This window comes from Anneissia japonica, unplaced genomic scaffold (assembly GCF_011630105.1).
Source record: "Anneissia japonica isolate Jap-2015-1 unplaced genomic scaffold, ASM1163010v1 scaffold287726_len2788222_cov184, whole genome shotgun sequence".
Taxonomy (NCBI): domain Eukaryota; kingdom Metazoa; phylum Echinodermata; class Crinoidea; order Comatulida; family Comatulidae; genus Anneissia; species Anneissia japonica.
In genome coordinates, this window is record NW_022705125.1 from 1,682,048 (window position 1) to 1,693,788 (window position 11,741).

At 36.9% G+C, this 11,741-nt stretch overlaps 1 protein-coding gene across 1 annotated transcript in view; it reads left to right on the forward strand.

The window, feature by feature from the left end:
- The first annotated feature begins 2,455 nt into the window (after positions 1 to 2,455).
- The window catches only part of LOC117105220 (sodium- and chloride-dependent glycine transporter 1-like), an 18,624-nt gene continuing 9,338 nt past the window's right edge, over positions 2,456 to 11,741 (forward strand). The window contains exons 1-9 of the mRNA XM_033246294.1: positions 2,456 to 2,659; positions 3,771 to 3,902; positions 6,736 to 6,955; positions 7,314 to 7,446; positions 8,116 to 8,250; positions 9,044 to 9,147; positions 9,722 to 9,846; positions 10,167 to 10,279; positions 10,595 to 10,726. Coding sequence (XP_033102185.1) covers positions 2,494 to 2,659; positions 3,771 to 3,902; positions 6,736 to 6,955; positions 7,314 to 7,446; positions 8,116 to 8,250; positions 9,044 to 9,147; positions 9,722 to 9,846; positions 10,167 to 10,279; positions 10,595 to 10,726 — 1,260 coding nt within the window. The 5' untranslated portion in view covers positions 2,456 to 2,493. The remainder of the gene's footprint in view (positions 2,660 to 3,770; positions 3,903 to 6,735; positions 6,956 to 7,313; positions 7,447 to 8,115; positions 8,251 to 9,043; positions 9,148 to 9,721; positions 9,847 to 10,166; positions 10,280 to 10,594; positions 10,727 to 11,741) is intronic.

Below are 11,741 nucleotides of genomic sequence, written 5' to 3' on the forward strand. Positions count from 1 at the left end.
AGCGATTATACATCCGAAAACGGAATAATATAATCTCGTAAGTGCGATTTGAATCGTCAGAAAAAATATTAACCAATGCAATTCACATGGGCCCTTCATGATGAGGGTTGTGATCGGTGCAAGATCCTAGGATTGGAACCTTGCCTTAGGCCATAAGGCTTCTATAAATATGGAGAGTGTATGCCTATCTAATTCTACCTGTCTTACGTGATATCTATAGATACTCGATCATGTTCCTTCTTTGGTAGTTCAATATCATTGTTTACATCGTGTCTAAATTTCTTTTTTTTTTTTCATTGTTTACAAAGGTCTCTTGAATGTAAAATACAAAGGAATAGTTCTATTTTTATTTCTGAAAAGTTTTTACGACGGGTCATATTATGACCCGTCGTAAAAACTTTCCATCACGTTACAGGAGAACAACACTGGCTGAAGATATTTCGAATTTATAAGTGGTACAGAATTATGCAAGATATTTGTCTACATGGCAAGTTTCAATAGCATTGATAAACACTGATATTTACAGAACGGTGGAGAGTTTACAACGTTATATTGTATAACATTTTACTGGCCGATATTCCAGTATAAAAGACGACCATTATTCCAATATCCTCGGGTACTTCGATTACTCTGTCAACATTTGACTTGCAGCCAAGCAAACAAATCGTGTTAACATAGGTTCAAATTACTCAAATACAATTTGTGGGATTATGATGTTATATAGTTCATCCATGGCAAATATAACTGGATTTTTAGGGTGAAGCATGAGGGCGTCACATATTCTCTTTAAGTTCTTACTGACAAAAGGTTTCGTTAAATCTGCTGGCGTTTAGTGGGTTTTCTTTTTAATAGTTCAGCAGACTAGTAGGTTAACTTTCTGGTTTGGTTTTGTATATTGGCCTACAGCACATGCCTAATGACGGGGACGGCGCTATAGAAATATAACAATGATTATAGGTTTCTAGATCACTGTTGCACTACAGAAAATAAACACCAACATTTGAAATAAAAGAAATAGGCCTACATAAAATATAACAATCAATTAATCAACTTTAATTTCGGACGTATATATCCATATAACAAATATAAATAAAAAGAAGGATAACTAAAATCTGTATGCATATACACATTACCAAATACCTTTGCAGATATCCAATCATATTAATGCAATAGGAAATGCCATTTAAAAACATTATTGAAGATTTCAATATAGAAGAGAAAATGCATGAAAGAATAGAGTTTTCTGATGCAAAAATCGTTGTCATGAAGTCGAACACCGATCTTCTTACAGATTCGCCAAATGGTAGCCTGCATGAGACAAACATGCTGCAGCTTGATCGCGGTTTACCTAGAATTATTCTCAATGCATAGGCCTAACTTATGGTTTAATTCAGACAAATCGCATCTAAGATCGTTATAGTTAGTTGCCTTATGCAGTGGCGTATGTAAGTCTTGAAATGGGGGTGCTGATGGGAGCCCGAAGGTGAAGTGGGGGCTCGATGATCCTTTGAGGGGCGCTAACTCGCAATAAGGTGATTTAGGTGATTTTAACTCCTTGCAAGTGATTTTTGGGGGCGCGACTGGGGGGTCGAGTAATTTTTGGAGGGGCGTGCCACTTTTGATACGCCACTGGCCTTATGGGCTTATTTAACTGTTTCTTTAAAATATATAAATAAGCTTAGAAAATGTTTAACAGTTGTATAGTCAACAATACTTGTTATTTTACACGGATACTACTATACACGACAATGTTCAAATTTAATTGAATTTGCTTATTATATTTGACACTATGGCTTAAGAATTGTTCATCCGTAGAGACATTGGGTTTTAAGTTTCTAGATTTTGTTGTAATTGACAATGGTTTCGTTTACTGTTTTTGTTGTGTGTGAATATGCCTACCTAGGTCGGGCTAAGGTTGTATTCCGTGTTAGCTATTGTTTAATGCACCATGCGTCAATTTAAGAGGCTCTTAGACCATCCAACTGCAATGAAGTGGACCCTATCACTGACGTGAATAGAAATATGACTTTAAAAGTAGTATTTCGCATAGGTTAAAGATGTATTATTCCATAAAAATGACAAAAAAAACCTTTAATAATAATGCCCTAAAACAAAATGGAGAGTCAGTTCATTGAATATTGATTAGAATTACATCATTTAATATAGACCTACTTGAAAATGATGTCTAATATTGTAGTGCTTGCTTAAAATGAATAAATTGTATAATAATAATGTGTTTAACTATGAAAATTAAATTTTATTTACATGAGGACAAAAGACGTACGTTAATTTAAAATATAACTGAATCAGAGTTGAAATATAGGATAGTTTAAACAAAACGTTTCCAATTAACGTTTCCAATTCCACAAGTACACAAACTATAATATAAAGAAACTTCGCCTACATTTTTCTTCTTCAGAGACTTTTGCATAAATGTTTTTGCTTAATTTTCAGGATAAAAAGGCGCTTGAAGCAAACGAAGTAGATGTAGATATGAAGAAGAATAAGATGGAGGAGATGGAGATAGAGGATTCTGAGGCAGTGGTTAATCGTGGCCAATGGGGTAGCCATATTGAGTTTCTTCTATCGTGTATCGGATATGCAGTTGGACTCGGAAACGTCTGGCGGTTTCCTTACTTGTGTTATGCAAACGGTGGAGGTACGAAAACTTGCTCTTCTCTTGTATAGGCGTACTGTATATTTAATGATGCTCTGACTTATCTATACTTGAATTTCGTCTGCATATTTAATGACGTTTTATGCATGTAAAGGTAGATATTGAAAGGTATAGGACTTCTGTGTATGTGGTAAAATAGTGAAAACACTTAAAAGTCAATTATTTAAACATTAATTACAGGCTACTCTTAAGCCTCATAAAAAAAAACATTATTAGTTTACACCCCCCCCCCTCCCCCCTCATACCTTTTGGGGAAATTCTGATTTTTCTTTTTTTCAATCAACATATTTTTATTTCAAAGCGACGTTTTTCCATCTGTTTTCATTTGAAAAGCTCAGGATTTCTTGAAAATATTTTTACTGGTACAACAAAAACATATTTTTTAAATATACATTTGATTCCATTCCTATGAATTTTTATATATGTGTCCCTAACCATTGATTTACTTGTGAACATCGGTAAAATGGGGGCGAGGTTAGGAAAAATTTTTTTTATGGAGCCTTACTATTAAACAGCCCGTAGCCAGGTTCTTTCAAGGTGGGGGGGGGGGCTCATTGGGCGTGGAGTCCAGGGTCGAAGCCCTGGTGGGTAGGCGAAACCGCCAAAGCCAGAGGATATTTGTGCTTTATTGGTCTCAATAATGCTATAAAACTAGATATGTTTGAAAACGTCCGAGTCTGGGCGGCTGGGTGGTTTTGCAGTGCATTCGTTGGGTTAGAGAACTTGTTCGGGAAATTTGGTGGGTGGTGGTGGAGGGGGGGGGGGTTCGCCAGAAAGGAGGGGTGTTTGTTAAAAAAGGGGGGTTCTCCTGGACCATAACCTCCCCCCACCCCCCGGATACGGGTTTGCTTTTTTTGCTATGAAGCCTATGAAAAACCCTAAATTTATTGAAGTAAGGCCTACTGAGCAGCCAATTTAAGGGTCCATGCAAATAATAACCTCCAATTTTGAGACAACCTTTGAGACCTGGACATTTGGGGTGGTCTTGGGGTCCTGACTTCAATTATAGAGGGTTAGCTGTGTCTCGAATCAGAAGGTTGTCGGATAAATTAGAAGTGTCTCAAATCCATTTGACATATTTTTTTTATTCCAGGTGCCTTTTTGATCCCGTACTTGATTATGTTGATTTGTGCTGGTTTGCCACTGTTCTTTATGGAGATGGCATTTGGACAGTTCGCTAGTCTTGGAACAATTTCTGCCTGGAGTATAAGCCCTCTATTCCGAGGTAAGCGTACTTAAGGTCGAAACATGAAGCTCTGGGCTTTTGGGCCAGACTATGCAAGGCTGTGTGAGAAGGGTGGTTTGCCCCTCCTCCCGCTCAGCAGTCTGTTTTACTTTTCCAGTATATACCGTGTCCATTTATCTCCTGGGTAGAGAGGGACAAAATGTCCGAGCTATACCCTAACTGCGCCGATATAAATTAATTATATACCTATACACTGAATGGGAAAGTAAAACTTAAACAAATATTAGCATGTATTGTACTGTATCTGGGCCGTCGGAAGCGCACCGGCCGCACCGGCTATGGCCGGACCACTTTTTCTCAATTCCATTACTTTCTGAAATAAATATATAATGATAATTATGAATTATATGAATGTACGCATCGCATTGACTTTTTCAATCATGGTACGATGGACTATTATAAGACTAAAAAATAGCATAGCGACCTAAATTAGACTCTACCTAATCAAAACTGTTGATTGTTCCAGGGGCTTTTATCCCTGCTGCACCCTGACCGGGGCATTTTTCGGTTTGATTCCAGATTGAACTCACTTCACTTTAGTCTGCATTAGTTTCTCCATCACTCTCAAACATGCCAACACCTACATGAACATCATTACCGTTCATCATCATCGTCGACGTCATCGCAATCGACATCATCATCGTCATCATTATTGTCATCGTAGTCATTATCACCGTCATCATAATCGTGATTGTTATCATCATCCCCTCATCATAATTATGATCATCATTAATTCACATTTTTTCTGGGCATCAAAATAAACAAGGTTTAAAGACATATTGTCTCTTGGAAATAGATCTCTCCATGGAAGTATACGAGCATGGTCTGTCTGCATGAATATACCGAAGGAAGGTTGACTAAAATTAATGTGTAATCGGTATAAGGCCTACCAGAAGCAAACACAGCACTTAATTTATTATTATTTTTTTACAATTCTAGTGATAGTATATAACTTCTAAAGCGTGATCAATAACTTATTAATGTTCCAGGCTGAACTTTGCAAGAATAATTAAAATTGTACGAGTAGTAGGCCTATGTTCATAACATGTAGGCTGCAGGTACATTTGTGTGGCAAATAGTATCCTGTGTTTTACTTATTGCATATTCTGTATATTTTTCATAGCTGAATACCCTCCACATCGTGTAAATATAATTACAGTATGTTATATTCATTTTTGTTTTATGCATTAGTATGTATTCATGTTTCTTGCTCTTCTGGAGGAATAAGTAACTCAATTATCTACTTATGGCAATGATAATAAATTAAATTTTTAACAATATTATTTTCTACAGCTTTTGTAGCTGCTATTTTATGGCATCCAGAGGTGCCATATTTCCAACATAGACTTTCAACCATGCTAACTTTATATATTGTGGCTGCCCCTTGAGGGGAAGGGAGGTTGCCAGCATCTGTTTCCATACATTCATAGGCGCCAAACAAGTTGTTTACCAACCATGGTGGGGCTCGCATCACCAGGTTTCGAGAAAAAGGGCCAATAAACAGTATAACATGAAATTTGAGCAAAATGTGATTATATCATAAATATAAAGTATTACCTTTAATCTTACTATTTTTGAAGTTTGGGTTCAATATTTCAACTCTAAACCCTAAAATTTAGTAATTTTATGAAGGCTATTCTACGAGAAACGTTTATAAATTCACCAACTTTCAAACCGCCACACTTCGCTTCCAAACAACTTATTCACCACAAAATTCAGGCCCTAAAGTATGTTGCGAAAGTATTTGTAGTGCATCGTACCCTGGTAAAGATTACGTAAATGTATACCTAAATGAAGGAAATAGCCTTGAATTAATTTAAAGAATACTAAACTGTTTCATGACCTGTTGGAAAAGACTTGGAAAGCCCTCTGACAGTGAAGCGGACCAGAAATGATGTAGATTGCGATTAAGTACATATTTTAAGAAACTAGTTGTTAAAAAACTTTTAAAAGTATTGAGGCCAACAGAACAATCATCTGCACTAAAACGTATTGATGAAGTAGGCTATATTTACACAACAACCTACATGATTTGTATGACGTTGTGTAAATATACTTCATCAATAAAACCTATACTGATGAAGAATATTTATGCAACGTCATTCAAATCATGTACAATATAGTTAAACAGCTTTAAAGAACCAAACAATAACGTGATTGTCGCCAATAGAATTGCTTTAGAAATAAATCTTCAAAAGTAATTTTCTAGAGCATGGTATGGACTATCTTTAGTACTAAGTGAAGTATAAATAAATAACCTTGAAGTAATTCAAAAAATACGAAGCGGTTCATGTCTTGTTTTATATCTGTCTCTTATACACATCTTATACCTATACACTGAAAAACCCCATTTTGATATAGTACGAGTTTCCAGCCCTTTTGTAATCTTGGGTCACAATTATGCTCTCAGACCTTAGCTAACTTCAAAATCCTGTAGATGTGGATAGAGATAGCGGGTCTCCACTCTTCATTTACTACCAAATTTGTCAAGTGCTCATACTAACCCCCTCCCCACCCCGCACCACCCCCTCACTATAATGGCCGGACCACTTGCAAAATGCTTCCGACGGCTATGTGTATACTGGGGAGAACATTACAACATTTATTTGCTCATTATAGGCATAGTTATTATTGACTACATAACCTTAGGCATTTGATTTTCTTTTAACAAAGAGAATAAAAGGAATGCGTGGAAGTGGAAGTTATTACTACTCTTGTGTAATTCCATTGTGTCTCTTCGACCACAAATAAACTTAAGTATTACAATTTGATGTTAGTTTCAAATGATCTAAGCCTTCTTCTTTTTATCCAGGTGTTGGCATCGGCATGATAGTTGTCTCAGGTCTGGTCGGTATCTATTACAACGTCATCATTGCGTGGACAATATATTACATGATCCAGTCTTGTACCACCGGGGACCTTCCCTGGGTCGGGTGCAACAACACATGGAACACACCCGATTGCTACCCCGCCGGTCAGAACATTTCAGGGCTGGAGGGTAACTACATCCGCGCTAGTGATGAGTATTGGCAGTAAGTTGTATGCATATATTGATTAGTAGGCCTACCTGCTAAAGCCGGGCACTCACTGCGCCCGACGGTCATCGGCCGACGCGATTCCATGGAGAACGCAACGACACGACGCGCGCACAACGGAGAGTTTATGACGATCCGTTCAGACTGCGCTCGACAATCAGCAGACGCGGCGTCGCGTTAGCGCTCACAAGGATCGAAGTTGGATGGACGGTCGCACTACGCAGTTAGTGCCCGGCTGAACAGTAACTGATGATTTGCATGCAAATTACCATATGATATTGATTTTGTTAAATAAGTTGCAAGAAGTGTAATTCCTGGATACGAGAAGGTTGATGAATTTTTTTTTTTTTTTCAGTCACTATGTACATAATATAACCAGTGGTATAGACGAAGTCGGCGGCTTGAAATGGGATCTTGTCGGATGCTTATTTGCGTCATGGGTCGTCATCTTCCTCTGCCTTCTGAAGGGTGTCAAATCATCCGGCAAGGTAAGGTGAAGGCGGAGACTTAGGTTACATTGGTACCCGGACTATTAAGCGTAGTTTCCACATAATCGCAACACGTTAATGCCGACAGCTTTTTTTTTTTTTTTTGCGAAATTGCGACGCAGATTGGTAGCAGAAGCCTTCTAGATTTCGTCGGCGACAGCAGTGTTTCGATTGCAATTAAAAAACCGCTTTAGCTACCGTGTAGCGATTCTATGGAAACAATACTTTACTTAATAGGAAAATTACTACTTTTTCCAGGAAAACTTTAGAGAAACGTTCTACTCATCCCATTTTCTTCACTGATCATACTGCTGCCTAAATATATTCATCCAGAGGTATCATCCTGTGGTTGGTTGTAGGCATAAATTGTAGCAATCCAGGCGATTCTACGGAGAACCCAAAGCCCGCAACAGATCGTTTTTATTGACTATCCGTTCAGTCTGCCTCCGACAATCAGCAGACGGTGTCGCGTCGTCTAAACATTCACAGGGAGAGGAGTTGAATTTGTCGGCTGGCAGTCGACGGGCAGTGATTGCCCGCCTTTCTCTACGCGCTCATTTACACCAATGGAGTCTCACGTGTCATGTGGACGTGTGCAATTACTTAATACAATGAAATTATTCTCTCCACTAATGGAGCTGATGTTTGATACCTTATTGTCATCTGCAGGTTGTGTACTTTACCGCTACCTTTCCTTACATCATCCTGACGGTGTTGTTCTTCCGTGGGGTTACCCTCGATGGAGCCGGAGACGGAATCGAATTCTACATTGTTCCAGATGTTGACATATTGGCCACTTCAAAGGTATTTCATACAACCAATCAATGCTACTATATATATATTAATATTTTAACATTTTGTTTCCAAGTTTTATATTCCCTACCCGAGTGTTAATGTTAAACATATATATTATTATTATTATTATTATTATTTATATTTTGCCCTGTGTAAACTAGCACAGAGAGCCCCGTTGTTACCGATATTCCGCAAACCCCCTTCTATGTATAGGTTCGCAGCTTACATTATTTTCATTGAACACTTTCGATAACAAAGAAAAGAAAAAGTAATAATCCCTTTGTCGAAAACAATACAGCATTCAATTGAAAATGTTTACATCCACATGTGTAGACTATAACATATACAGGATATAAACCCATGGAATTTCAAAGGTGATTTTGGATGCAAGTGCCCAATGTCCGTAGTAAATTCAGCTCTCCGTCTGGCAGGAACCCAAGCTCGATAGCAACTGGATGTTTGCGTCACAGTTTAAGGCCACGCTCCGGAGCGGTTAATACTATACAGATATTGGAATATTTAACAACTGGGAGAAAAAGGGCGTAGCCTTTTTCCATCCTTTCGCCATGACAATGCCAAATTCGCTATACACGTTACGGTACGTTCAAAAGGAGCCGAATTCACTGGTTCATTTTCAACTGTTAAGTAATTATTTCAGTGATTTTTCCGTAATTATTGATTTACTTTACTCAATTTTGCCACTTGTACAGTTGAAATAAACAGATCAATTGATAGATATGAATTGCAATATCGAATCATATTAATTTTTAACTGTGTATTTTTTTTAACTTGTCTCTTGTAGCCATGGAAGGACGCGGCTATACAAATCTTTTATTCGCTCGGAGTGTCTTTTGGGGGCCTGATGACGATGGCTAGCTTTAACAACTTCAACAATAACTGCTTTAGGTTAGCAGATAATTATTTTACATTTTCGATTTTCATATAGTGCCACAAAATTCGATTTCTTTTTAAATTCATTATGATATGAAGTAACCCAGGAATAACAATTAATGATACTTAGGTCCATTTTTACAATAAGTTTAATAATTAATGTTTAATCATAAAGTTACCTTTTATTAAAGATCCAATAACAATATTAACATCAGAAAACATTCTGTAAAACATTTCAATAATTATGGAACAAAATAACTATGGTATTTATATGGTTCTGTCCGGAAAAGCTGACCTCCTAAAAACTCTAAAAGTAGGATTATAGGTGAAAAAATTAAGTCGAATGAAAGGAAAGGTCAACCACCTCAGTTTATAGGGATATGAGTTGTTGTACTTCAGGTCTACTGTGGAACCACTGTGTAATTGATCTTTCCGTCAAAACTCGTCCCAGGGGCCCACACATGACAGTCTAAACGTACGTACACAGTTTGTGGGACATGTGTGTTTGTAGGACATGCGCGTATTTATGTCCATTTCTGATTGGTCAGTTGTTAAGTTTGATCCATTCTGATTTATATGTTTAATGTAGGGATGCTTTGGTGGTTGCATTTACTAACTGTGGAACTAGTGTGTTTGCTGGTTTTGTTATATTTTCTGTGCTTGGGTTTATGTCGAAAACCAGTGGAATTCCTATCGAAGATGTTGTAGCTGATGGTAAGTAAAAGAATAATATTAATGATATAGTAATAATATTAATAATAAAATTGATAATGAAGATTTTAAATAATATTAATAATAATGGCAATAACGGCGGCGGCGACAGGGGTGATGGCAACGGTGGCGACGATTACAACAACGAAGGCAGTGGTGGTGGTGGCGACGGCGACGGCGGCGACGGCGACGGTCATGATGATGATGATGATAAGTTAGTGGTGAAAATGTATAATAATAAATAATACTGATAATATTATATCTGGTTTGTTATTAAAACAATATACGTGAATGTTTTCCCTTTAACAATTGTACTTACCTAGGTCCTGGTCTTGCGTTTATTGTGTATCCTGAAGCACTGTCGTTGCTACCGGGTTCACAAGTTTGGGCATTCTTGTTTTTCTTCATGCTGTTTACTCTCGGACTCGACAGTGAGGTAAAATTTCTTCATATTTTTCTTTCACTATATTCATATAAAAGTATATCAAAAATAGATACAAGAATTGATGAAGCCGATGTGTTTTTATTTGTTTGTTTGTTTTCACAAATGTAAAATTATCATTAATATAATTTAAGCATGCAACAGTCCAACCATAAAATTTTAAACCGGGTGTTTGATTACCACAATTCGCATGTTGGTGATGTATTCCATCATTTAAAGTTCCAAAAGTGCGAATTTGATATTTTTTTTACATTGATGTGATTCATAATATAGGTCTACCGTAAATTCTATTATTCTTTTTATTACAAGTTTGCTATGATGGAGACGGTTATTTCCGCCATTTACGATATACTACCACAAGAAAGGCGTAAATTTAAGCCTCTTCTAACGTTTGTATGTTGTATTATTGGGTTTGTTCTCGGCCTACCGTGCGTCACAAGGGTAAGTTAAACGTTCACATTTTTTTTTTGGCAAATATCAGAAAACGTAATTAATTACAGTTTTCAATTTTACAAATTCACCACCATGAGACGAGCAGATATTAAATAAATGAAATGACAGTTTACCTTGTATGATTATAATAGACTGTTAAAATACGCCCTGCGAGCGCGGGGAACCGCGGAAAACATTCGGCTTATCACAAATTCACACTCTTGTCCAAGACTTATTTTTACATAATTTAGCGTATTTCTATCATCGATTTGTTTTCTTTCTTATTGACCCTCGAGCATAAAAGAAAATAATGGAATCGCCCATACATATCCTGCGTATTGTTCGGTATCCGGAGGAAGAACAACTTAAAATTCTTAGTTTAGGAAACCATATATAGAATACGATGACCAAATAATTATAAAATGTTCCCAATTTAAAAAAAAACAGAAAATCAGAGAGAGACTCATGGGTGAACTTATGAGCGAAAAAGAAGGACAGAAAAGCCAATAGAAATTTAGAAAAGAGAAACAAATGGATAAAAACAGAGACACGGAGGAAAAAATTTTACATAAAAATGAGGCAAAGTGCACACTTAAATAATAATAGTTTTGAAAATTTTGAAATATTTTAGTTTTTTAGAAGTGGAATCAAATAGCAGACTGTGGACGGTTATTCTACATCAAAGTCTGCTGATCTTCAATGAAAGAGTAGTTTGATTAACGTGATTAACTGACACAATGGGAAATGATTGCTTGCCCCGTATGAACTCGGCAAGGAGAGGAGACATTCATAAAAACATAATAAAACGAAGAATTGGCAACCCAGATGTATTATGACGTCTGGCTTTGAAAAGGTTAACAATATCGTGACCTCCTACGAAATGGTGATATTGTATCGTGTGATATTCGTCTGGCGATCTTAACGGATCACCAAGCCGTATTAATCAAATTAGATCTTCATGAATCTAAACGTGGACTTGGGGTCTGGAAATTCAACAATAGCTTCCTAAAAGATGTGTGTATAC